The following is a 23,844-nucleotide window of genomic DNA, read 5'->3' on the forward strand; positions in this document are numbered from 1 at the left end:
AAAAAGGATAATTTATGTCTCATGTCTTCCAGTGTCTCTTCCATGCTAAACATTTGTGAACATAATCACACCTCAAACAAGCAAAATAATGTCTACACACCGCAGTGGCTAGGAATGGCATTGCACTATGTTTGATAGCTGGTCTCAAGACTCTCCTTGACCAAACTCTAGTCAGATTCATCTGAGCTCTCTTCTCAATGAGGCTTATGACTTTGGGCTTCTGTTTCTGTCCTTAGAGTGGGTGCTAGAGTTAGCAAGAATCATACTAAGTCAGTTTGGAGAGAATGACCCACATTGACATCTGATCACCCTTCATATCTTATCAAATTCCTTATCCTATACACTTCATATCTGATCACAATGGCCTGCCTTCAGCAAGAATCTCATTAAGTGGGTTTAGCAGACGCCTCCTATCCTTGATGGCTCTCTGAGTAATTTCCATCCACTGACCCACACATTCTGCTCTTTACTCTAAATCCCTATGTGATTTGCTATTTCCTGGGTTGAGCCTGGTCACTAAGGGGACCATTATGTTTAAAAAATAATTGAGTGCACATATACATATACACATAAACACATGCCAACATAAATGCATGCAAGCACACATACATATATATAACACATAAGTGTACAACAGGTACATAAACATGCATGTACATAAACTAACATCCGAAAGACATGACAGTGAGGGGATATTTTATTAATCAAATCTCATATTTAAGTGTCTAGTTTATATTTTCTCAGAAAATAAAGGAATATACCGAGAGAGGTACATGGATGGACTACGAGTATCTTAAATGTGGACTGAATGATGTAAATCTCAAAGAAGACTCAAAGGAAGGATACCAAGATGTCTTTGGAGAAGGGGATGAGTTTTGTAAACAATGTATGTAGAAATAGAGCCTTTTTTATTTTTAATGCATAAACACATCTTTAATGTTTGAATGCTTCCAAGGATGGAGAATTATTACTTTTGTGCTTTGTTAAATGATTCACATATTAATGTCCAAATACATCAAATGATTGACGTTCCATTAATGCGAAATGTTTGCTATTTCTCTGCATGCTCACACAATATGTACACGGTTGTAAATCAAACTTTATTGACTTAAATTCAATTTCCCCAATTAATGACTCATTGAGGGAAGATTATTTAACCTTCTGGACATTGATTGAAGATTATTTAATCTTCTTTACATTATAAAATTACAAATACATTATGCCAGATTTTCTTAAATGCTTCAAATACTTGAAGAAACAAAACTCCCCAAATATCACAGTAATTAGCAACCTAATTGTTGAACACACTAAAACTCTTTCTGAAAGTCTTAGTGCCTGGATTTATTTGTAACACTTATTTTTAATTGACACATAATAATTTTACATATTTATGGTGTACGGGCTGATATTTCGAGAAATGTACACAATGTGTAGTGATCAAATCACAGTTATTAGCCTATTCATAACCTTAGACATTTATCATTTTTCTGTATTGAAACAATTCAAAGTCCTCTCTTCAGTCTATTGGAAATATTCAATAAAGTATTGTTAACCGTAGTGAGCCTACGATGCCACAGAACACTAGAACTATTCCTCCTACCCACCTGTAATATTGTAACTGTTAACCAACCCCTCCTCAAAATTGACATGGAGTTCAACCAGCATCAGCAGCTCAGCCAGGAGGCCAGAGGGCTTAAAATCCCACTTACGTCCCTCCCCCAGGTTCAGGCCTCCTCACCAGGGAGCTGGTAGAAGGTGTCCTGTCTTCCTGGATGCATCTGTCTGCAGTGGAGTTTACATCATGCTGAGCTGGGATGTGGAAGGAAGGAAGAGCATCTTAGATCAAATACGATGACTGGCCTTACTGAGTTTTCTAGATTTTCTTGAATAAATGTTTCTTCACTTACTCTATGCTGATAGAGCCTTTCCAAACCCTGTAATTTTTCAAAATAATTTTCACTGGTGTCACGAGGGCATGGATTCATTGAGCCCCTCATGCTGTCGAAGAGAAATAGAACTGCTTTGTCTTCACTTTTTAGGGAACACAGCCATGGGTTATAAAATAATGAGTTGACTTTTCTTCCAACACTTTACAGATACCGTGAATTTTCCTGTTGCCTGTAAGGTTTTAACCAGAAGAAAGCTGTCATCATCTTTTCTGTTCTTTTGGAAGGAACGCGCGCTCTACTCACCTCCACGTGTCTGGTGTATTTCTATTTGTCTTTGCTTTTCAGCAGTTTTAATGAGATTTACCTAAATGTGTGTGTGTGTGTGTGTGTGTGTGTGTGTGTGTAGGCGTTGGGGGAGGGGTGTCATTCTGCTTCTGTGTTCTCTGAGATGCACGGATTCACGGTTTACACTCTCTCCATTTTGGGGAACACAATTAGAATAAATGTCAGTGTGAGCCCAGAAACAAGCCTCCCTGAAGGGGGAACAGAGCCACCTGGGGGCGCTCAGGACCCACTGAGCACCAGAGCCAGCCTCAGGGCAGGTGCAGATGGGGGTTAAGGTCTGGTTTCCTGGCAGCCCTGTGGCTTCCTCTCCATAAAGCAGTTTCCTCTGGGGCAGTTCTCTGGATTCTCTTCCTGCGAAGTCTCTGAAGAAGAAACATTTGTCGTAACAAGAGAAAAACTTCTTCACATGCACCAAAGACAGAGTCACCCACAGTCAGTTACTCCTGTTTCTCAGTATCAATAAGTTATCGATGCTTCTGAATTAAATCAGCTAAATCTATAAAAGATGCTGTGTTTAACTCAACACTGCAGCCCCGCTCAACAGAACTCCAAGGGCCAGTGGGCAGCAGGCAGGATAATGCGCAAGTCGTCATGGGGGCAGAGGGAGTTCACATCCAGTGCAAGAGAAGAAAGGCCCCGTGGTGGTCACTGTCAGGGCTCCAAGCCCGCAGTTTCAATTACAGATGATCCCATGCAAAGGAAGAGAGACCCTACCAATGTTCAGTGTGGATGTCGAGAATGACGGCTCCACACTCACACCCCAAGTGAATACGAAAAGATTTACCTACTCTATTACTGAGGTGTCTGCTGAGGGCAGCACAGGCAGTTCCGAACCGGAATTTCCTCAGTAGGGCAGGAAAGGAGGCTGTCTCAGGGCTTTCTAATAATCTGGTGGTGGAGTCGGAGGGTGTTTGTACTCAGGAGAAGGAGCTTGTGTGATTTAAATCTCACGCTGGCATCAGATAAGGGAGCTTCCGTGATTTCTTACTAGATTTCCCATGTGTGGGGGAAAAGGAGGAGAAAGAATAAACCTTAATTCATCAGCAGGGAGGCACCAAAAGTAAGACCTGACACTTTATTCTCCCTAGCAGCTTAAGAAAACGAGAGAAAAAGAGAGACAAGGGTCCATTGTGTGTGAAAAGCAAACAGATCTAAATAACATAAAAGTATTTATTACTATAAGCGCGTAATAAAAAGAAACAGAATGAGGAATCAGACAGGCAGGGGTGCTGAATCAATGTCTGGAGCAGCCTTTTCATTTCTTAGAATTTCATCTACAGCTTTCAGACTCTCAGGTCTCCCAGTTAAGACTTTTATCCATATTGGGCTTATTTTTTGTATACAGTGAGAGAGATGGGTCCAGTTGAATTCTTCCGCAAATAGCTGTTCAGTTTTTCCTGCACAATTTATTGAACAAAGTGACGTTTTTTCTCCCAGTGCTTGCTTTTAATCCAGTTTGCCAGAGTCAGTTGGCTGCAAGCATGTGGCTTCATCTCTGGAATGTCTATTCTGCTCCACTCATCTATATGTCTGTTTTAACAACAGCACCGTGTTGTATTTGTTACAGGACTGTAGTACAGTTAGAAGTCAGGCAATGCATTTACACCACCTTTGTTCTTTTTGATTTGGATTTTTATGGCTATTGAGGCTCTTTTAAGTTTTCATATGAATTTTACTTTTTTCTAATTCTGTTGAAAATGATGTTAGTATTTTGATAGGAATTACTTTGATGCTGTAACTTGCTCTGGGCAATATGATCATTTTAACCTTTCAATCTATGACCATTAATTATTTCCATTTATGATAATGGGATGTTTTTCAATATTTTGTGTCATCAAAAATTCCCATTATAAGTGTTTTGTAGTTTTTCTTGTGGAGACATCTTTCACTACCTTGGTCAAATTAATGTCCAAATATTTTCTTTTTTATGGCTATAGTAAATAGTCGTGTTTTTAATATGGTTCTTTGCTTGATTGTTACTTGTGTATAAAAATATTACTGGCATTTTTGTGGGTTTTTTTTTTCCTTTATTCTAAAACTTTACTGAATGAACTTATCAATTCTAGGAGAATTTTGAAAGGATATTAGTTTTCTAAGTACAAAATCATATTATCAGCAAATACAGAAAATTTTACTTCCTCTTTTCCAATTTGGGTGCCTTTATTTCTGTCTCTTGCCTAATTTCTCTTGCTAGGATTTCAAGTTCTATATTGATTAAAAGTAATGAAAGTGGGCATCCTTGACATGTTCTGAGTCTTAGGAGGCATACTTTCAACATATTCCTATTTAGTATAATGCTGTGTGTGAGTTTGTCATATATGATTTTTATTAATTTGAGGTATGCTTTCCTTCTATTCTAATTTTTGGAGGGTTTTTATCATAAAGAAATGTTAAATGTTATCAAACTTTTTTCTGCACCTGTTGACAGGATTATGTTTTTTTGTCTTGAATTCTATTTATGTGATGAATCACAGTTATTGTTTTGTGCATGTTAAATAGTCATTGCATCCCTGAAATAAAACTTAGTAGATTGTGGCATATTATCTTTTTGATACGTGGTTGCAATCAATTTTCTTGTGTCTTTGTGAGGATTTTTCCATCTATAGTCAGCAGTGATATTGATCTATAGTATTCTTTTTTTGTGTCCTTGCATGGAGGTGGTATCAGGTTGTTGGTGGCTTTGTGGAATAAGTTAGGGAGAAACACCGTCTACTCAATGTTTTGAAACAGGTTTAATAGAATTGCTAGCTGTTCTTTTTATATACTGGGCAGAATTCAGCTTTTAAATCCATCCATTTTAGGGCATTTTTGTTGAGATTTTCTTTTTAATTACTGCTTCAATATCACTATTTTTTGATCATCTCCTTAGGATTTTTATTTCTTCCTGTTTCAATCTTGGGTGATTTCATGTTTCCAGACATTTATCTGTTTACTCTAAATTGTCTAGTTTGTGAGCCTGGAGATGTTCATAGTAGTCTATGTTGATCGTTTATATTTCTGTGGCATCAGTTGTCATGTTTTAGTTTTATTTCTCATTCTGCTTACTTAGATTGCCACTCTACTTTACTTGCCTGATCTAGCTAGTGGTCTGTAAGTTTTGTTTGTCATCTCAAAAACCCAATCATTTATTTTGTTGGTTCTTTGTATTTCCTGGTTCTTCACTTTATTTCATTCTGTTCTGGTCTTTGTTATGTGTTTTCTTCAGCTGTGTGTTTGGTTTGTTGTTGTTTTTCCAGTTCTTTGATATGTAATGTTAGGTTTTTAATTTGTGATCTTTCTGTCTTTTCGATGTAGGCATTTAACACTATAGTCTTCCCCCTTAGCACAGCTTTTGCTGTAAACTGGAGGTTTTGGTATGCTGTTTCTCTCTTTTTATCATTTCAAACATGTTACAATATCCTTCTTAATTTTATCATTGACCCAAAGTTTACTCAGTAGCAAGTTGTGGAATTTTCATCTGTGTGTAGTTTTGAGTATTCTTCTAGGGTTTAATTTCTAGCTTTACATTACTGTGGTCTGAGAATATATTTCATTTTCAAGAAGTTTTTGAGACTCTTATTTCTGTCATAATATATAATTTATCTTAGAAAATATTCTGTGCTAATGGGAGTAATGTGTATTCTGCAGTCCTTAGGTAGAATGTTCTGTTAATATCTGTTAGGTTCATTTGGTCTAGAGTCCAATTTAAGTCTTGTGTTTCTTTGTTGATTTTCTATCTCAGTGATTTGCCTAGTATTGTCAGATGGGCATTGAAGTCCATCACAATTGTGCTGCCATCCACGTTCTTCCTTAGGTCTAATACCATTTGTTTTATGAACATGGGTTTTCTGGTGTAGAGCGCATATAGATTTAGAATTGTTATTTTTACTCAATCGTTTTATCATTATATAATGAGTTTCTTTGTCTTTACTTACTGGTGTTAATTTAAAGTTTGTTTTATATGACTTAAGCATAGATACTCTTGCTTGCTTTTGGTTTCCATTTGCATGAAATATCTTTTTCTACCCCTTGAACTTGAATCTGTATGTTTTTACCAATTAAGCGAGTTTCCTGTCAGTGGCATAAATTAGAAACCTCTTTTTAATTCATTCCACCAATCTATATTTTTTAAAATGAAGAATTGAACTCATTTATATTCAAACAATACTGATATGTGAGGTTTTGCCACCAATCTATATTTTTTAAGTGAAGAAGTTAACTCATTTATATTCAAACAATACTGATATGTGAGCTTTTGCTGCTGTTGTCATGTCGTTTGTTAACTAGTGGCTTTGTGGTCATTATTGTGCAGTAGTGTTAACAGTGAGTTTTATAATTTCGTGTGTTTTATGACGGTGAGTATTGTCCTATTGCTTCTATGTTTATGTCTGCCTCGAGTATTTCTTGTAGGTCCAGTCTAGTGTACATAAATGTCCTTAGCATTTACTTACCTTAGAAATACTTTATTTATCCTTCATTTGTGAAACTGAGTTTAGCAGGATACAAAATTAATTATTGACATATACTTTTTTCTTTTTTTCTTTAAGAAGTCTAAAATTGGGAGTCCAATCTCTTCTATCTTATAAGTTTATGCTGAGAAGTACACGGTTAGTACAATAGAATTTCTTATAGATTGTTAAACACTTTTCTATTGTGAATTTTAGAATTTTTTTTTCTTCCTATTTACTTTAGATAGTCTGAGGACTGTAGATCTTGGTAATGTCTGTCTTCCAGTGTCTTGTCATGGAGTTTTCTGTGCCTCTTTTATCTGCATGTGCAAATCTGTAGCAAGACTAGAGATATTTTCTTCAATTATTTCATCAAATTGTTCTTCTAAGCCTTTTTACTAGTTTTCTCCCCCAGGAATATCCATGGTTCGTTGGTTCAGTTGTTTTACATAATCCTGTACTTCCCAATGAGTTCGTTCATTTCTTTTTCTTATTTTTATCGGACTGGGTTAATTTGAAATGTCTGTCTCTTAGGTTTGATGTTCTTTCTTCTTTTTAGTGTATTTTATTGTTAAATTTTTAAACTGTATTTTGTAATTAATTCAATCAAGTTTTTATTCCCTGAACATTATTTTTTAAAAACAAATCTCTTAGGTCAGTCTTGAGTTCTTCTGATTTATTCGTGTTGGTTCTCAATTTTCTTTTGGATTTAATTGAGTTTCTTTAAAATCAACATTTTGAATTATTTATAAACATATCATGTTGTTTAGATTCTATTGCTGGAGAGCTAAGGTGATATTTGAGGTGTTGTAACTGTGTTTTTTCATACTTCTAGAATTGCTGATCTGTTTGTTTTTCATTGGCTAAACTATCTCTTCTTATTATTTCTGAATTTATTTTGATTTTGATGAAAATTCCATTCTGTTGAGTATGTGAATATAATGCATATTGTGTGGGTCTTTTGATTTGGTTCTTGGTTTACTCAGTGGCAAAGACTCTGTAAGAGTTCCTTGTCTATAGATGACCATTATTTAATGGCTTTCAGAAATGATGGTTGTAGTAACAATGTTCTGGGCCCACGAGCAGGCTCACTGGCTCCTGCAGGTCCTAGATATTGGAAGCCTCAGGAACCATTTCCCATTTGGAATGCATTGTTTCAGCAGATATTGTATTGGCTTGTTAAGTTCACCCTTCACATTAGTAGATGGCCTTACAGGTTTGAGCTGACTGTGGCGGACGCAGCTGAGTGCATGTTTGATATCTGTGCACAGGGAGAAGGCTCCATTGCCTTAGGTAATGGACTGGTCTATGAAATGCTCAGTGACCTGAATTCTCTGTTCAGCCCTTGAGAGGCGGACAAAGCTGGGCAGAGATGAACCTCCGAGCCTGACAAGCAAAAGCACCAGCCTTGATGGGAATAACCAGGTGAGGAGCATCTACCCTGTATGATTTCTTCTGTTATTAATAGCTTTAGCGCGGTGGCTTGTTTGAATTCTAGTTGTGGTAGTAGCATAGTGGGCGTGTTAGTTGCCCTATGGTCTTTTCCGGAGCTGGAATTACAGAAATATTGAGAATCTAATCTCATTTTCAAGTGCTGTACACATGTCTGAGTGACTTTTTATTAGGTCATGCAGTTCAAACACGAGGCCAGGAGGTGGTGCTTGCAGATAAGAGCCGACTAAGGTGGCAGCAGAACGGTTTATGCTTTAATCATGGTTAAAGTGGGAATATTTGTCATGTTCCAGATATTAGAGAACATACTTTTAGTTTTGTTCTTATTCAGTATGATATCAGAAGAAAGTCTCTCGAATACAACTTTTTTTTTTGGAATCTCGCCCTGTCGGCAGGCTGGAGTAAAGTGGTGCCATCTCGACTCACTACAAGCTCCACCTCCCGGGTTCAAGTGATTCTCCTGCCTCAGCCTCCTGAGTAGCTGGGATTATAGGCACGCGCCACCACGCCCGGCTAATTTTTGTACTTTTAACAGAGACGGGTTTCACTACGTTGGCCAGGCTGGTCTTGAACTCCTGATCTGTGATCCACCCGTCTCGGCCTCCCAAAGTGCTGGGATTACAGGCGTGAGCCACCGCGCCCAACTGTATATAAATTTTCTTATGTCGAAATGTGTTCCTTCTATACCCAGTTTGTAAAGATTTCTTTTTTTTTTTCCAGGAAAGAATGTTGAGTTTCATCAAATGCTTTTTCAGCATCAATTGAAAAAAATATATTTGGATTAAAGATCTAAATGTAAAACCTAAGACTATAAAATCTCTGGATAATAACCTAGGAAATACAATTCAGGGCATTAGAACAGGTAAAAACTTTATGATGAAAATGCTAGAAGCAGTTGCAACAAAATCAAAAAGTGACAAATGGGACCTAAGTAAACTAAAGAGCTTCTGCATAGCAAGATATACTATCAACAAAGTAAACAAGCAGGCAACCTATAGATTGGGAAAAAATATTTGCAACCTCTACATCTGACAGAAGTCTAACATTTAGAATCTAGATGGAACTTAAACAAACATACAAGAAAAAAATGGCAAAGGACGTGAAAAGACACTTAAGAAAAAAAAGACCTTCATGTGGCCAACAAGCACAGAAAAACGTGCTGAATATCACTATCATTAGAGAAATACATACCAAAACCACAATGAGGTACCATCTCACACCAGTCAAAATGGCTAATCTTAAAAAAAAATAACAGATGCTGCTAAAGTTGCAGGAAAAAAGGGAACACTTCTACACTTCTGGTGGAAATATTAATTAGTTCAACCATTGTGGAAAGCAGTGTGGTGATCCCTCAAATAACCTAAAACAGAACTTTCATTTGACCCAACAGTCTCCCAACTGGACATATACCAGAAGGAATATAAACATGAAGGTTCATTGCAGCACTATTCACAATAGCATAGACATGAATTTGCCTAAATTCCTCTGGCAGAATGGGTAGAGACAAATGTGGTACATATAACCATGGAACACTATGCAGCTAAGAAAAGAATGAAATTATGTCCTTTGTAGGAACATGATGGAACTGAAGCTCATTACTCTCAGTAAACTAAATCAGGAAGAGAAAACTATATAATCTCACTTATTTGTGGGAGATAAATAATGAGAATTATTCTCTCAGGGCCTGAGCCTTCCTTATTCAAAAAATCATTCTAAAATAAATGTTCAACAAGTTGCTGATATGCCTTTAAATAGCCTATTTCATCTGGACCACTTATGTCACTCAATAAAGCAATGAGAACTATATTTAAAAGTGGGATTCTAGGATAATAAATATCTTAACAGTGAGAATATGAAGGATACGGATGGCTTTACTAATTCAATTGGTACATAACTGTGGGAGACACTATATTCCTGTCAATAAGATATTCAGAATTCAGAGCTAAGTAATGTTTCCTACATTGTGTGTGTGACTTGGCACTAGCGGATTTGAGAGTGTGGCAGGTGCACAGATCAAGTGGATCAGAAATCAATCAATATGGAAATATGACAATCTATGGATATAAACTAAAAGTTATGTAAATACTTTAATTCTATTTAATGGAGTATGAATTAAAAGCCAAACTTATTAAAAACACAAATTACTTGGTAATTATTTTGGGGTGTATGAATTTATCAAGAAATTCAAATTCCTTTTCTTATTTCAACCCCTAATTACTACTGTCAGTGGGAGGGAAAACTCAGAACCAATCATCACAGGGCAGATGTGCAAACCAAGAGTCTTCCCATTGAAAGGCCTGGGAGCTGAGGAGTCTCAGTCAGGTGCTGTTCATTATATGAAGTATCAAAATATTTTAACATTTTTTCATTGTGTGCCATGATGATTTTAAGTTTATGTCAGAAATACATGAGAGATCATGTTCTTCCACATCCTCATTGCCATTTGGCATTATGAGAATTGTGGATTTTAACCATTCTGATAGATAAGTAGTGGTATCTCATTGCTGTTTAAATGCACATGTCCCTGATTGAAATTTTATGTTTAATTATTTTTAAATAATTTGGATGAAGTGTCTGTTCTGATATTTGGCTCATTTTGTTACATTGTTTTCTTTTGATCAGTTGTGTTTCCTTACACACTCATAATAAAAGTCATTTACCAAGGTAACAAAAAGTCATTTAATAAATATGTGATCTGCAAGTGTATTCTCCAAGTCTGTATTGTCTTTCTGCTCCTTTATCAATGTTTCTGGCAGAAAGATATTCATATAAATACATACGTGTGTGTGTGTGTGTGTGTGTGCAAACTTGTAACAAATAATTTTCATTTTTCATAGATCATGTTTTGGGAATATATCTAAAAACTCATTATGAAACTCACTAACAGAATTTTTTCCTTGTCTCTAATCTCAGGCCACAATCACAGCATCAGTGTTTAAATTTCACCTACTTGGCAGGAGGATAATTAACTTAAGATACTTGAAATTCTTATGCATGGGAGGTGTATTTTTTCCAATTTTCTTTATTTAATAAAATATTAATATTAGTATTAGTTCATGGATGTTTACTTTATACTCTGGAAAAGACACAATGCTACATTATTCCTTGTGTATTTCTCAAATCACCACTGCTTTTTTAAGTGCTGTGAGCTCTTTTATTTTGGATTCGGTTTCCTTAGAGCACACCCTATCCTGTTGTTTTTGAGCAATTCTCTATTTCTTGGTATTACAAAAAAATTCTAAGCTCATTTTCTCTATTATCTTTTGATACATAGTCAGTTCTTTCTGCAAGGATTACTGGGTTCCTAGTATTAAATAATTATATTAAAATACATAATTGTGGTATTGGCTGTGTGTGTTGTTAATGTTTTATCAGTGTTTCTAGGATCTCTAAGCCAACAGACCTAGCAAATGTGCATAGGTATATTAACCCATTTTACAGACATATCTAAATGATTTAAGTACCTAATATTCTGTTCCTTTATTACATCAAACCGTAGAAAACGCTGGTGCTGCACTCTACTCTGACACCATGTGGATTTTTCTAGTCTTCCTTCCTTAACTGTCCATAACCACCAACTGAAAAGGCAGGAACCCTTAAAACCATATGCCATACATTGCATTCTTTATACATTTCATTATGCATGCACAGTGCTATCAGAATTGTTAAATAGTACCACTTTAAGAAGAATGTTTATCTACTAGGATACAGTGCTTAAGTTCAATTTCTTTATATTTTACTCTTACAGAATCCCCTCATTTCCAAAGTTACTTAGGTGAGAGACTTTATGTACCACCGGCTTCAGTGAGGTTATTTCAAATATGCTGTATAATTGTTATTTGGCAGTCTGTAAAAGACAAAAGTGTAGGTCATGGAAATATATGAGGATTTTCTACAAATATATAGAGAGAGTATAAATTAGGAGAATCAGGCACTGTTTACCAACAGAGAAAATTTCTTCATTATATGCATTAGTGGACACATGACACAATTTGTCAAACCTCATAATTTTATGAGACAAAATGTTAAACTAAATATACGCAACTTACAAAATTATTCCACACCTCATGAACCCCAAGATAAAATGCAGATTCTATAAAAATATCTCGGCCGGGCGTGGTGGCTCGTGCCTGTAATCCAAGCACTTTAAGAGGCTAAGGTGGGTGAAACACTTGAGTCTAGGAGTTCGAGAGCACCTGGGCAACATGGTGAATCCCCGTCTCTACTAAAAGTACAAAAAATTAGCAGAGGCATGAGAGGATCCCTGAGGGAAATCCTCTGAGGAGGCTGAAGCTCAGGAATCACTTGAACTCAAAAGGCAGAGTTTGCAGTGAGCTGAGATCATGCCACTGCACTCCAGCCTGGGCTACAGAGCAAGACTCTGTTTCAAAAAATAAAAAGACAAAATCTAATGACTTTACACAATGCGGGCATAAGACTCAGGCAACATGGAATGAAGTAACTTTCCCCTTCTGCATATAGGATATATCCACTCACAAGAGACTTTCCCTTGATCAGATTCATGTGGAACCAAGATTCCTTCCTGACAAGCAAATAATCCAGAGGGTTCTTATCTACCCTTGACTGAGAAAGATTTCCCTCTAACTCCAGTTCAGTACAGAAACACACTGCCTCTCAGTGGGCATTCACCATCAGACAATACACACACCTGTCCCCACGTGAACCTTTCCCTCAGACAAACACACACATCACCATGTTGACTCTTCCCTCAGACAAGCACACCTGTCCTCACGTGGAATCTTCCCTTAGAGAAGTACACACGTCCCCGCCTTGACTTTTCTCTCAGACAAGCACGTATGTTTGATATGTCTGACACTGAGGAGTTGTGTGGCAAAATGAGCTCAGGATAGAGGTAATTATAGACTCCAGCTCTGACATTTGTAGATGTGCATTTTTAAAAATTCTAACTGAAGACTGCAGTATTGTCAAGGACAGTGGTTTGTAGCTCTAAATCCACAGACTACAGGTAGTTGTCTGTTTCCTCTGGGAAAGATTTATTTTCCTTTGTTTAATGTATTTACATGTTAATAAACATTGATACTCTAAAGGTACCCAAACAGAGTCCAACTTAGAGAAAAAGAAACATGATGGGCAAATTAAGTCTGAATATCCAGTCCCAGGAATCCTTTGGCCCTGCCCTCCCTGGAATCCAGAGGCAGAGATGGGAAGATCCCTGCTGAGCAGCACAAACATTTCCACAATGAGAAAGACATGGAAATGAGGCCCCTCCACTGCTAATGAAAAGCAGCTCATCCCATGTCCCTGCAGGTCCTGGTGAAAAGCCATCCAAATTCATGCCCTTCCTCAACGTCCACACCATGGAGTCAGGGCTGATCTGGACTTCCCTTTTTATCACTCTCAATATCCAGGTTCCCTGTGGTTTAGGCTCAGTGGTGGCTGCTCCACATGAAGCTATTCTCATTCTCTTCCCTCTGTGTTTGCAGAAGTCCGTGTGAAGTTGTCTGAAGAAGGCAGGAGGAGAAATGCTACAGCCCTGGGGTTCTCAGATTTTTCTCCAAAGCCTCTGGATTCACTTTCATAGAAAACAGCATAAGCTTTGTCCAGCAGGCTTCATGACAGGCTTCATGGTGTGGTGGTAACAAAGTAATTCGAGTGGAAGTTCTCCCTGGTACCCTGCTTGAGTAAAAAGAAGATTAACAGTCCTTAAGGACACTCTTTCCAGAAGATTCTCCCTTAAGATGACCAACCTGAGAGCCAAGGACAAGGACGCGTATTACTGTGAGCAAGGCAGGGTCAAAGGGTGTGAGCCCAGACACAAACCTCCATGTAGGGAGGGGCGAGGAAATTGCATTGTAAATGCTGCTCAGAACCACCAGGGGGTGCTCAGGGCACCATGGGGCACTCAAGACACTAGGGGGCATTTAGAACCCCCCGGAGGCACTTAGAATTACCAACGGGCACTGAGGACACCATGGGAGCTCAGGACACCAGGGGGCACTCAGGACATGACAAGGTGCCCAGGACAACATGGAGGGCTAAGAACCACCAGGGGGTGCTCAGAACCACCAGGAGGCACACAGGAAACCAGGGGGTTCTCAGAATTCAGGGGGTGCTCAGGAAACCTGAGGGTGCTCAGAACACCAAGGGCGCTCAGAATAGAAAGTGTGCTCAGATCACCAAGGGGGAGCTCAAGACACCAGGGACCACTGAGGACATCAGGGTGTGCTCAAGACACGGGGGGTCTCAGAATACAAGGAGTGCTCAGATCAACACGAGGCGCTCAGGAAATCAGGGGGAACTGAGAACACCAGGGGGCGCTCAGAACCACCAGGGGGCGCTCAGGACAATAGGGAGTGCTCAGAACCACCAGGGGGCGCTCAGGACAATAGGGATGCTCAGAACCACCAGGGGGCGCTGAGGAAACCCTGGGGCACTCAGGACACCAGGGTGCATTCAGCACACCAGGGGGCGCTCAGAACCACCAGGGGGCGCTCAGGACAATAGGGATGCTCAGAACCACCAGGGGGCACTGAGGAAACGCTGGGGCACTCAGGATACCAAGGGGCACTCAGCACACCAGGGAGTGCTCAGAACCACCAGGGGGCGCTGAGGAAACCCTGGGGCACTCAGCACATCAGGGGGCGCTCAGAACCACCAGGGGGCGCTCAGGACAATAGGGAGTGCTCAGAACCACCAGGGGGTGCTCAGCACACCAGGGGGCGCTCAGAACCACCAGGGGGCGCTGAGGAAACCCTGGGGCACTCAGCACATCAGGGGGCGCTCAGAACCACCAGGGGGCGCTCAGGACAATAGGGAGTGCTCAGAACCACCAGGGGGCGCTCAAAACCACCAGGGGGCGCTCAGGACACCAGGGGGTGCTCAGAACCACCAGAGGTCGCTCAGGACAATAGGGAGTGCTCAGAACCACCAGGGGGCGCTGAGGAAACCCTGGGACACTCAGGACACCAGGGGGCACTCAGCACACCAGGGGGCGCTCAGAACCACCAGGGGGCGCTCAGGACAATAGGGAGTGATCAGAACCACCAGGGGGCGCTCAGAACCACCAGGGGGCGCTCAGGACACCAGGGGGCGCTCAGAACCACCAGGGGTCGCTCAGCACACCAGGGGACGCTCAGGACACCAGGGGGCGCTCAGAACCACCAGGGGTCGCTCAGGACAATAGGGAGTGCTCCGAACCACCAGGGGGCGCTCAGGACACCAGGGGGCGCTCAGAACCACCAGGGGGCGCTCAGCACACCAGGGGACGCTCAGAACCACCAGGGGGCGCTCAGGACAATAGGGAGTGCTCAGAACCACCAGGGGGTGCTGAGGAAACCCTGGGGCACTCAGGACACCAGGGGGCACTCAGCACACCAGGGGGCGCTCAGAACCACCAGGGGGCGCTCAGGACAATAGGGATGCTCAGAACCACCAGGGGGCGCTCAGGACAATAGGGAATGATCAGAACCACCAGGGGGCGCTGAGGAAACCCTGGGGCACTCAGGACACCAGGGGGCACTCAGCACACCAGGGGGCGCTCAGAACCACCAGGGGGCGCTCAGGACAATAGGGAATGATCAGAACCACCAGGGGGCGCTGAGGAAACCCTGGGGCACTCAGCACACCAGGGGGCGCACAGAACCACCAGGGGGCGCTCAGGACACCAGGGGGCGCTCAAAACCACCAGGGGGCGCTCAGGACAATAGGGAGTGCTCAGAACCACCAGGGGGCGCTCAGAACCACCAGGGGGCGCTCAGCACACCAGTGGGCGCTCAGAACCACCAGAGGAAACGCTGGGGCACTCAGGACACCAGGGGGCACTCGGCACACCAGGGGGCGCTCAGAACCACCAGAGGAAACGCTGGGGCACTCAGGACACCAGGGGGCACTCAGCACACCAGGGGGCGCTCAGAACCACCAGGGGGCGCTCAGGACACCAGGGGGCGCTCAGAGCCACCAGGGGGCGCTCAGGACAATAGGGAGTGATCAGAACCACCAGGGGGCGCTCAGAACAACCAGGGGGCGCTCAGCACACCAGGGGGCGCTCAGAACCACCAGGGGGCGCTCAGGACAATAGGGAGTGCTCAGAACCACCAGGGGGCGCTCAGGACAATAGGGAATGATCAGAACCACCAGGGGGCGCTGAGGAAACCCTAGGGCACTCAGGACACCAGGGTGCACTCAGCACACCAGGGGGCGCTCAGAACCACCACAGGGGTCTCAGGACAGCAGGGGTCTGCTCAGATGACAGGGGGCACTCAGGACACCAGGGGGTGCTCAGAACCACCAAGGGGTGCTCACAACACCAGAGGGCACTCAGGACACCAGAGGGTTCTCAGAACCACCAGGGGGCGCTCAGGACAATAGGGAATGATCAGAACCACCAGGGGGCGCTGAGGAAACCCTGGGGCACTCAGGACACCAGGAGGCACTCAGCACACCAAGGTGCGCTCAGAACCACCAGGGGGCGCTCAGGACAATAGGGAGTGCTCAGAACCACCAGGGGGCGCTCAGGACAATAGGGAATGATCAGAACCACCAGGGGGCGCTGAGGAAACCCTGGGGCACTCAGGACACCAGGAGGCACTCAACACACCAAGGGGGCGCTCAGAACCACCAGGGGGCGCTCAGGACAATAGGGAGTGCTCAGAACCACCAGGGGGCGCTCAGGACAATAGGGAGTGCTCAGAACCACCAGGGGGCACTCAGGACTATAGGGATGCTCAGAACCACCAGGGGGCGCTGAGGAAACCCTGGGGCACTCAGGACACCAGGGTGCACTCAGCACACCAGGGGGCGCTCAGAACCACCAGGGGGCGCTCAGGACAATAGGGATGCTCAGAACCACCAAGGTTCACTGAGGAAACGCTGGGGCACTCAGGATACCAAGGGGCACTCAGCACACCAGGGAGTGCTCAGAACCACCAGGGGGCGCTGAGGAAACCCTGGGGCACTCAGCACATGAGCGGGCGCTCAGAACCACCAGGGGGCGCTCAGGACACCAGGGGGCGCTCAAAACCACCAGGGGGCGCTCAGGACAATAGGGAGTGCTCAGAACCACCAGAGGTCGTTCAGAGCCACCAGGGGGCGCTCAGAACCACCAGGGGGCGCTCAGGACACCAGGGGGCGCTCAGAAACACCAGGGGTCGCTCAGGACAATAGGGAGTGCTCAGAACCACCAGGGGGTGCTGAGGAAACCCTGGGACACTCAGGACACCAGGGGGCACTCAGCACACCAGGGGGCGCTCAGAACCACCAGGGGGCGCTCAGGACAATAGGGAGTGCTCAGAACCACCAGGGGGCGCTCAGAACCACCAGGGGGCGCTCAGGACAATAGGGGGTGCTCAGAACCACCAGGGGGCGCTCAGAACCACCAGGGGGCGCTCAGGACAATAGGGAGTGCTCAGAACCACCAGGGGACTCTCAGAACCACCAGGGGGCGCTCAGCACACCAGGGGGCGCTCAGAACCACCAGGGGGCGCTCAGGACAATAGGGAGTGCTCAGAACCACCAGGGGGTGCTGAGGAAACCCTGGGACACTCAGGACACCAGGGGGCACTCAGCACAGCAGGGGGCGCTCAGAACCACCAGGGGACGCTCAGGACAATAGGGAGTGCTCAGAACCACCAGGGGGCGCTCAGCACACCAGGGGGCGCTCAGAACCACCAGGGGGCGCTCAGGACTATAGGGAGTGCTCAGAACCACCAGGGGGCGCTGAGGAAACGCTGGGGCACTCAGGACACCTGGGGGCACTCAGCACACCAGGGGGCGCTCAGACTCACCAGGGAGCTCAGAAACACCCGGGGGCTGGTGTAGGGAGCTCAGGACAGCAAGGGGCCTGCTCAGATCAGCAGGGGGAACTCAGGACACCAGGGGGCGTTCAGAACCACCAGGGGGTGCTCAGGACAATAGGGGGTGCTCAGAACCACCAGGAAACACTCAGTACAGCCGGGGGCGCTCAGACACAAGGGCTCCCTTAGGAGGCAGCTCCACATTAGGTCCCTGGGGAGGGTGGGGTTTCCTGTTTGAACTTGCTATTTTTTGACCTTGTAAAGAAAAGTTCTACCCCAGGATCTCTTAGCACTTCTTCCTTGTAACTCACATTTTGTCTTGTTTTATTTTTTGGTTTTGGTCACCTACAAAAACTTAACCTTAGAACAGAGATTCAACTCAATTTATAATCCTCCATATTATCACAGTAATACTAGTGATGACTGATCAGTATAATTTTAATAATAAGAATTGTGTATCCTCAATCCAAACTGTATTTTCATGCAAAGGTTTTTGTTTTCTTAGTTGTGTCAGCCACACAACTATAAATGCTTTTCTATCAATAACTCAGTATATGCATGGTGTTGACTTTCTTTTACTTTCCTCAGCTGCTTATGGAGCTGAAACACCACTTTAAGACCGGTTTTATCTCTTTTGGTTGTTCCTGGTGATCTGCTCCTCAGACTATTCATCCTCCTTCTCTTCTTCTGTCAAAGCCTTTTATTTTCTTCAGTCTTTGTGTAAGGAAGCAGTAAGTGCCTTTCCTTTATCTCTTCTATATCTGGGGTATCAGTTCGCTTCTGATGGTCAGTGCAACCAATCATGTTTACAATGTTAATAGTTCTTTTTAGAAGATACGTATTCAACTTCAGTCTCTCTTCCTTTCTCACTATTTTCTAGGGTCCTGCAGACATCACCCCTATCCCACTTTGTTTTAATCTGTTTCTGTTGACCCCAACAGTACCCATAGAACACACGTTTAGGTAGATTTGACTCCTGAAAATACTGGAGGAGGATTCCATAATTCAGCAGTGCCTCCTGTTCTTCTCCTCAAGTAAACACAAAAGGACAGCAGTGGGGAAATTGTGAATTTTCACCAATCCTGTGGAAACAGCCAACAAGCACTAGGAACTTCACACTCTAACACCATTAGCACATAAATCCTCAAGTAACATATTAAAATTTCCAGGTTAGTCTTTTTCTATCAGAAATGCCATCCAGTGGCAACAACCCATAATATATGGGTCTGGGTTAAAGATGAAAGTGTGACAATGCGCAGACTCTGTCTGAGGAGGAGAACACAGGGAAACTGAAAGTCAGTGGCAGAGAATAAGACAAGGACAGTGGGGAAATTTGAAGCCTCTGACGTACATTTTTGGAACAAAAGGTCTTGGCAAATCTGTTGACCTCAGATTCTTTTATCATTGGGCATTTTCAGGGTTCCTAGCTGAGAAAAAAAATGCATAAAACAAAGTGGGATGGGGTGATGTCTGCAGGACCCTAGAAAACAGTGAGGAAGGGAGAGAGACTGAAGTTGAATAAGTATCTTCTAAAAAGAACTATTAACATTGTAAATATGATTGCATGCACTTCCCAAATCTCCACCTGTGTTCTGTTTGCCTCAGATCTCTAAGAGAAAAAAGCCATAAACCTTGGCCTTGTGTCTGTGTAGGAGGCTCATTTTATAGGCTAGAAATTAGGAGGAAAGGAAAATATGTGTTATTGGTACAGTAGATACAGAGTTGGCTTTATTCTGAATGTATCTGCACCCGCGGATGTTCTCAGATGCAACATTCAACTGCAAGAGCCCAACGAAGAAACAAGGCACTCCCCAAATCCTACAAGTTTTTGTATTCACTGTGTGTTCACTGACTCAGGAAATGTGAAACTTCATAGAAGGGACTCCCTTCTGTGTCATAGAATCTTTGCTTCGGGTCTCCCTGTAGAGTTCAATAGGTTTATTAAGGCTAACCAATTCTTAAAAGACGTGGTGTCAACAGTATATTGTGTCACTGAAGGAGTGACACAGCACGACACAGACACTCCATGGTGGGCTGGAGACTGTGGGGAAAAATGTCTGTGAGCCACCACGGCAACCTCACTGCAAGGCAAGGGCTTGGCTGGAGAGGGCACTCGGGAGCCACCAAGCACAGGTTCCAGCCCCAGAGCAGGTGCACAGGAGGTTGGAGAGAAGGCTCAGGGCCTGGGTCTTCCTTTGTCAGAAAAAAACAATCTAAAATAACTCTTCAATAGGTCACTGACGTGCCTTTAAATGTCCTGCTACATCCAAAACATTCATATAACTTAAGGAAATGAAAACTATTTTTAAAGTGGGTTTCTAGGACTATAATATCATAATAGTGAGACTATAAAGGAAGGGCATGTTATTACTAATTCAAAGGGTACAGACTAGTTGAAGAAACTATATTCCAATAAATAAGAAATTCATAGGAATTTCAGACTTCAGTTTTAAGTAATGTTGCCTGTGTTGTGTGAGTGACAGGGCAGTGGTGGATCTGAGAGTGTGGCAGGTGCACAGACCTAGTGAGTCAGAAATCAATATATAAAGATGAGGATCTATGGATATGAACTGGAAATATTTAAATACTTCATGAAAATCTAATAAACGGAGTTCAAAAAACATAAGCCAAAATTATGGAGAACACAAATTAGAGAGTTCATAAAGAACTTCAAACTCCTGCTACATCTTCTGATTCCCATGGTCCATGAAATGAGAAAATCAGCTCTAATTATGCATCACAGGGCCAATCTGTAAACCAAGAGTGTTTCTCTTGAAGAGCCTGGGGGATCAGACACCAGGCAGGTGCTGGAGACACTGTTTCCAGAGCACACAGCAGATCTCAGGGCCTGCTGGACACTCAAGTGGGACATCAGCAGTAACTTTCTGAGAGTCACCAGTGAGCTGTGCTGGTACCTGATGGGTCCAGGAAAAGACCAAGGCACCTTCTCAGTGTCATGGAGAATGATGGTCCCAAAAATGATCCAGGTGGTCTCTATGCTAATCAAATGCAGGTTTGCAGTGAGGAGCCTGTTCTATCTGGGCTTATTCTTTAGTGAAAGGACCTCTGCCCACAAATGTTTGTAAATGGAGCAGGGTGTGCATTTCCTCCAGCAGGATTAGGGCTTGGACCATCAGCATCTCACTCTTGTGTAGCTGATATGTCACTTATCTTCCCTTTCTTATCATGGATCAGGCTTTGAGCTATGAAATGCTCTGTCTTATGAATATGCAAATATGCTGATATCCACTGCAGTAAATATGTTCTGTGCTCTGAGAACATCACTCAACAACTGCATCCAACCTCAAGAGAAGCCCCTGAGAGCACAGTTTCTCACCATGGACTTGACCTGGAAGATCCTCCTCTTGGTGACAGCAGCCACAGGTAAGGGGTCCCCAGGTCTCATTCTTGAGAAGCGAATTGAGTCCAGTCAAGGGGACGTTCATCCACTCCTGTCTTCTCTCCACAGGTGCCCACTCCCAGGTGCAGCTGGTGCAGTCTGGGGCTGAGATTAAGCAGCCTGGGGCCTCAGTGAAGCTCTCCTGCAAGGCTTCTGGATATACCTTCACTAGCTACTACATGCACTGGGTGAGACAGGCCCCTGGACAAGGCCTTGAGTGGATAGGACTGATCTCCCCTTACAATGGTAACAAAGGCTACGCACAGAACTTCCAGGGCAGAGTCACCATAACTACGGACACGTCCACGAGCACAGGCTACATGGAGCTGAGCAGCCTGAGATCTGAGGACACAGCCGTGTATTACTGTACGAGAGACACAGTGTGAAAACCACATCCTGAGAGTGTCAGAAACCCCAGGAAGGAGGCAGCTGTGCTGGCATGGAGGAGATGACAAAGATTATTAGATTGAAGACTTTCTTAGAAAATGACATTAAGACATTAAAGAAAATGACCAATATCAATGTGTATTTGAGAAATTTCAGTTATTTGAGATACTTATCATACAAAATTTATTCTGTAAGTAAATTTCAGGGATTGGAGAATGAATAAAATTAACAAATCTGATACAGAACTTCCTCTGAATCAATCTTTGCAAACATCAATTTCTGAATCAATGTTGGAAATATTTTGAAACACAAAAGCAAGTTCACATTTTAACCCTTTTATCTCTAGTTAAGAAATGCCAAAAAATCTCATGTTGTGCATGTAACATTTTGAATTCCCACCGACAGTGCATGAAATTTCTTGGTTTTCCACATTCATATTGCCATTTATCATCATGAGAATTGTGAGTTTTAACCATGTTAATAGGTGAGTAGTGATACCTAATTTTTATTTAAGTGCACATGTCCCTAATAAAAAATTGTATTTAACAATTTTTATATAATTTTTGGTGAGATGGCTCTCCTGATAGGTGGTTCATTTTTGACTGCATTGTTTTCTTTTGATTAGTTGTAAGTTTACTTGTATGTTGATTATAAAAGTCATTTAACAAATTAAAATAATTCATTTAACAAATATGTGACTTGGAAGTATTTTCTCCAAGTCTGTGGTTGCTTTTTACTCCCTTATCGGTGGGTATTGCAGAAAAATATGTGTGTGTGTGTGTGTGTGTGTGCACAAATTTAGATAAAAAACATAAAAAAATTATTCATTCATAGATCATGTATTTGGCATTATATCTGGAGTCTCCTTATAAAATACACTAATACTGATTATTTTTTACCATGTCTCTTATCTCAATCATGAGTGTTTAAACTTCACCTACTCCTCCAATCAAGGAGGACTCTCCACCGGAGATATTTGGAACACTTCTGTAAGGAGATGTGTTCTTCCCATTATTTCTTTACTTAATCATCTATTAATATCCTTATTGGTTTATGGATGTCTATTTCATAATCTGAAGAAGATCCATGCTGCATTATTCATTTTAGTGTTCAAATCACCACAGCTTTGTTAGGTGCTGGGAGCTGAATTATTTTGGATCCTGCATCCTTACAGCACAGCTCATCCTTTTGTGTTTGAACACTTCCCTGTTTCCTGGTGTTACAATAGATTCTAAGCTTATTTTCTATGTTACCTTTTTTTGCACATAGAATCAGCCATTTTTCCAAAGATTGCTTGTTTCTAATTTTAAAGAATAGTATTAAAATAAAATATTGTGATACCGGGTATGTTAGTGTGGTATAAGTACTTCTAGGACCTCTCAACCAATTGGCCTAGTAAATGTGCATGTTTATATGAACCTGTGTTTATGGACACATCGAAATTATTTAGTATCTAATCTTTTGTAACTTTATTACATTAGAAATGAGAACACAATGGTCTCTCCACCTAACTGTGCTGCCACACGGACCTTCCTAACCTTCCTTTTTTGACTGTCCATAACCACCCACTGCAAAGTGAGGAATCCCATCCCACCATCTGCCTTTTTATTAATTAGCTGCACAATTTCAGGGCACATGCACAGCAGCATCAGAAATGTAAAGCTGTACCCTTGTAGGAAACAGGTTTATCTACTAGATAGAGTGCTTATGTGTGATTTCTTTACAATTTAAGCTTATAGAACCTACTTATTTTTCAAAGTTACTTACGTCAGCAACTTCATTTTCCACTTTCTTAGGTCAAGTCATTTCAATTACACAGTATAGTTTTATTTCTTTAAATTATGTAAAAGCCAAAACTATAGTCAAGTAAACAGACAGGATATTCCAGGAATTTAGAGAGTTGGTATAAAATAAGTAACACAGGCACTGTTTAAGAAGAGTTAAGACTATTCTGGTGATATGCAATGGTTGAGACATGACACAAATAATTTGTCCAAGCTCATATTTTTGTTATGGAAAATATAAACCTAAATATATACAATTAAAATACATTTAGCAGTTCATTAACTTCGGGATTAAATACACACTGTATAAAATTACCTTAATAATGTATTTGGGAGTGTTATGAGATGTTATGAGATGCAACAAAGAATAGAGTAACTTTCCTCGTT

The 23,844-nt window shown here is 42.2% G+C and overlaps 2 gene segments (V, D, J or C); both read left to right on the forward strand.

Annotated features, from left to right (window-relative positions):
- Positions 1-23,844, forward strand: part of LOC105464766 (immunoglobulin heavy variable 3-23-like) — a 350,273-nt gene that overhangs the window by 27,432 nt on the left and 298,997 nt on the right.
- On the forward strand, positions 21,150-22,250 carry LOC105464763 (immunoglobulin heavy variable 1-18-like). The segment is given in 2 exon segments: positions 21,150-21,270; positions 21,356-22,250. Coding segments are annotated over 2 exon segments (363 nt in total).

Source organism: Macaca nemestrina, chromosome 7 (assembly GCF_043159975.1).
Source record: "Macaca nemestrina isolate mMacNem1 chromosome 7, mMacNem.hap1, whole genome shotgun sequence".
In the NCBI taxonomy this organism is placed as follows: domain Eukaryota; kingdom Metazoa; phylum Chordata; class Mammalia; order Primates; family Cercopithecidae; genus Macaca; species Macaca nemestrina.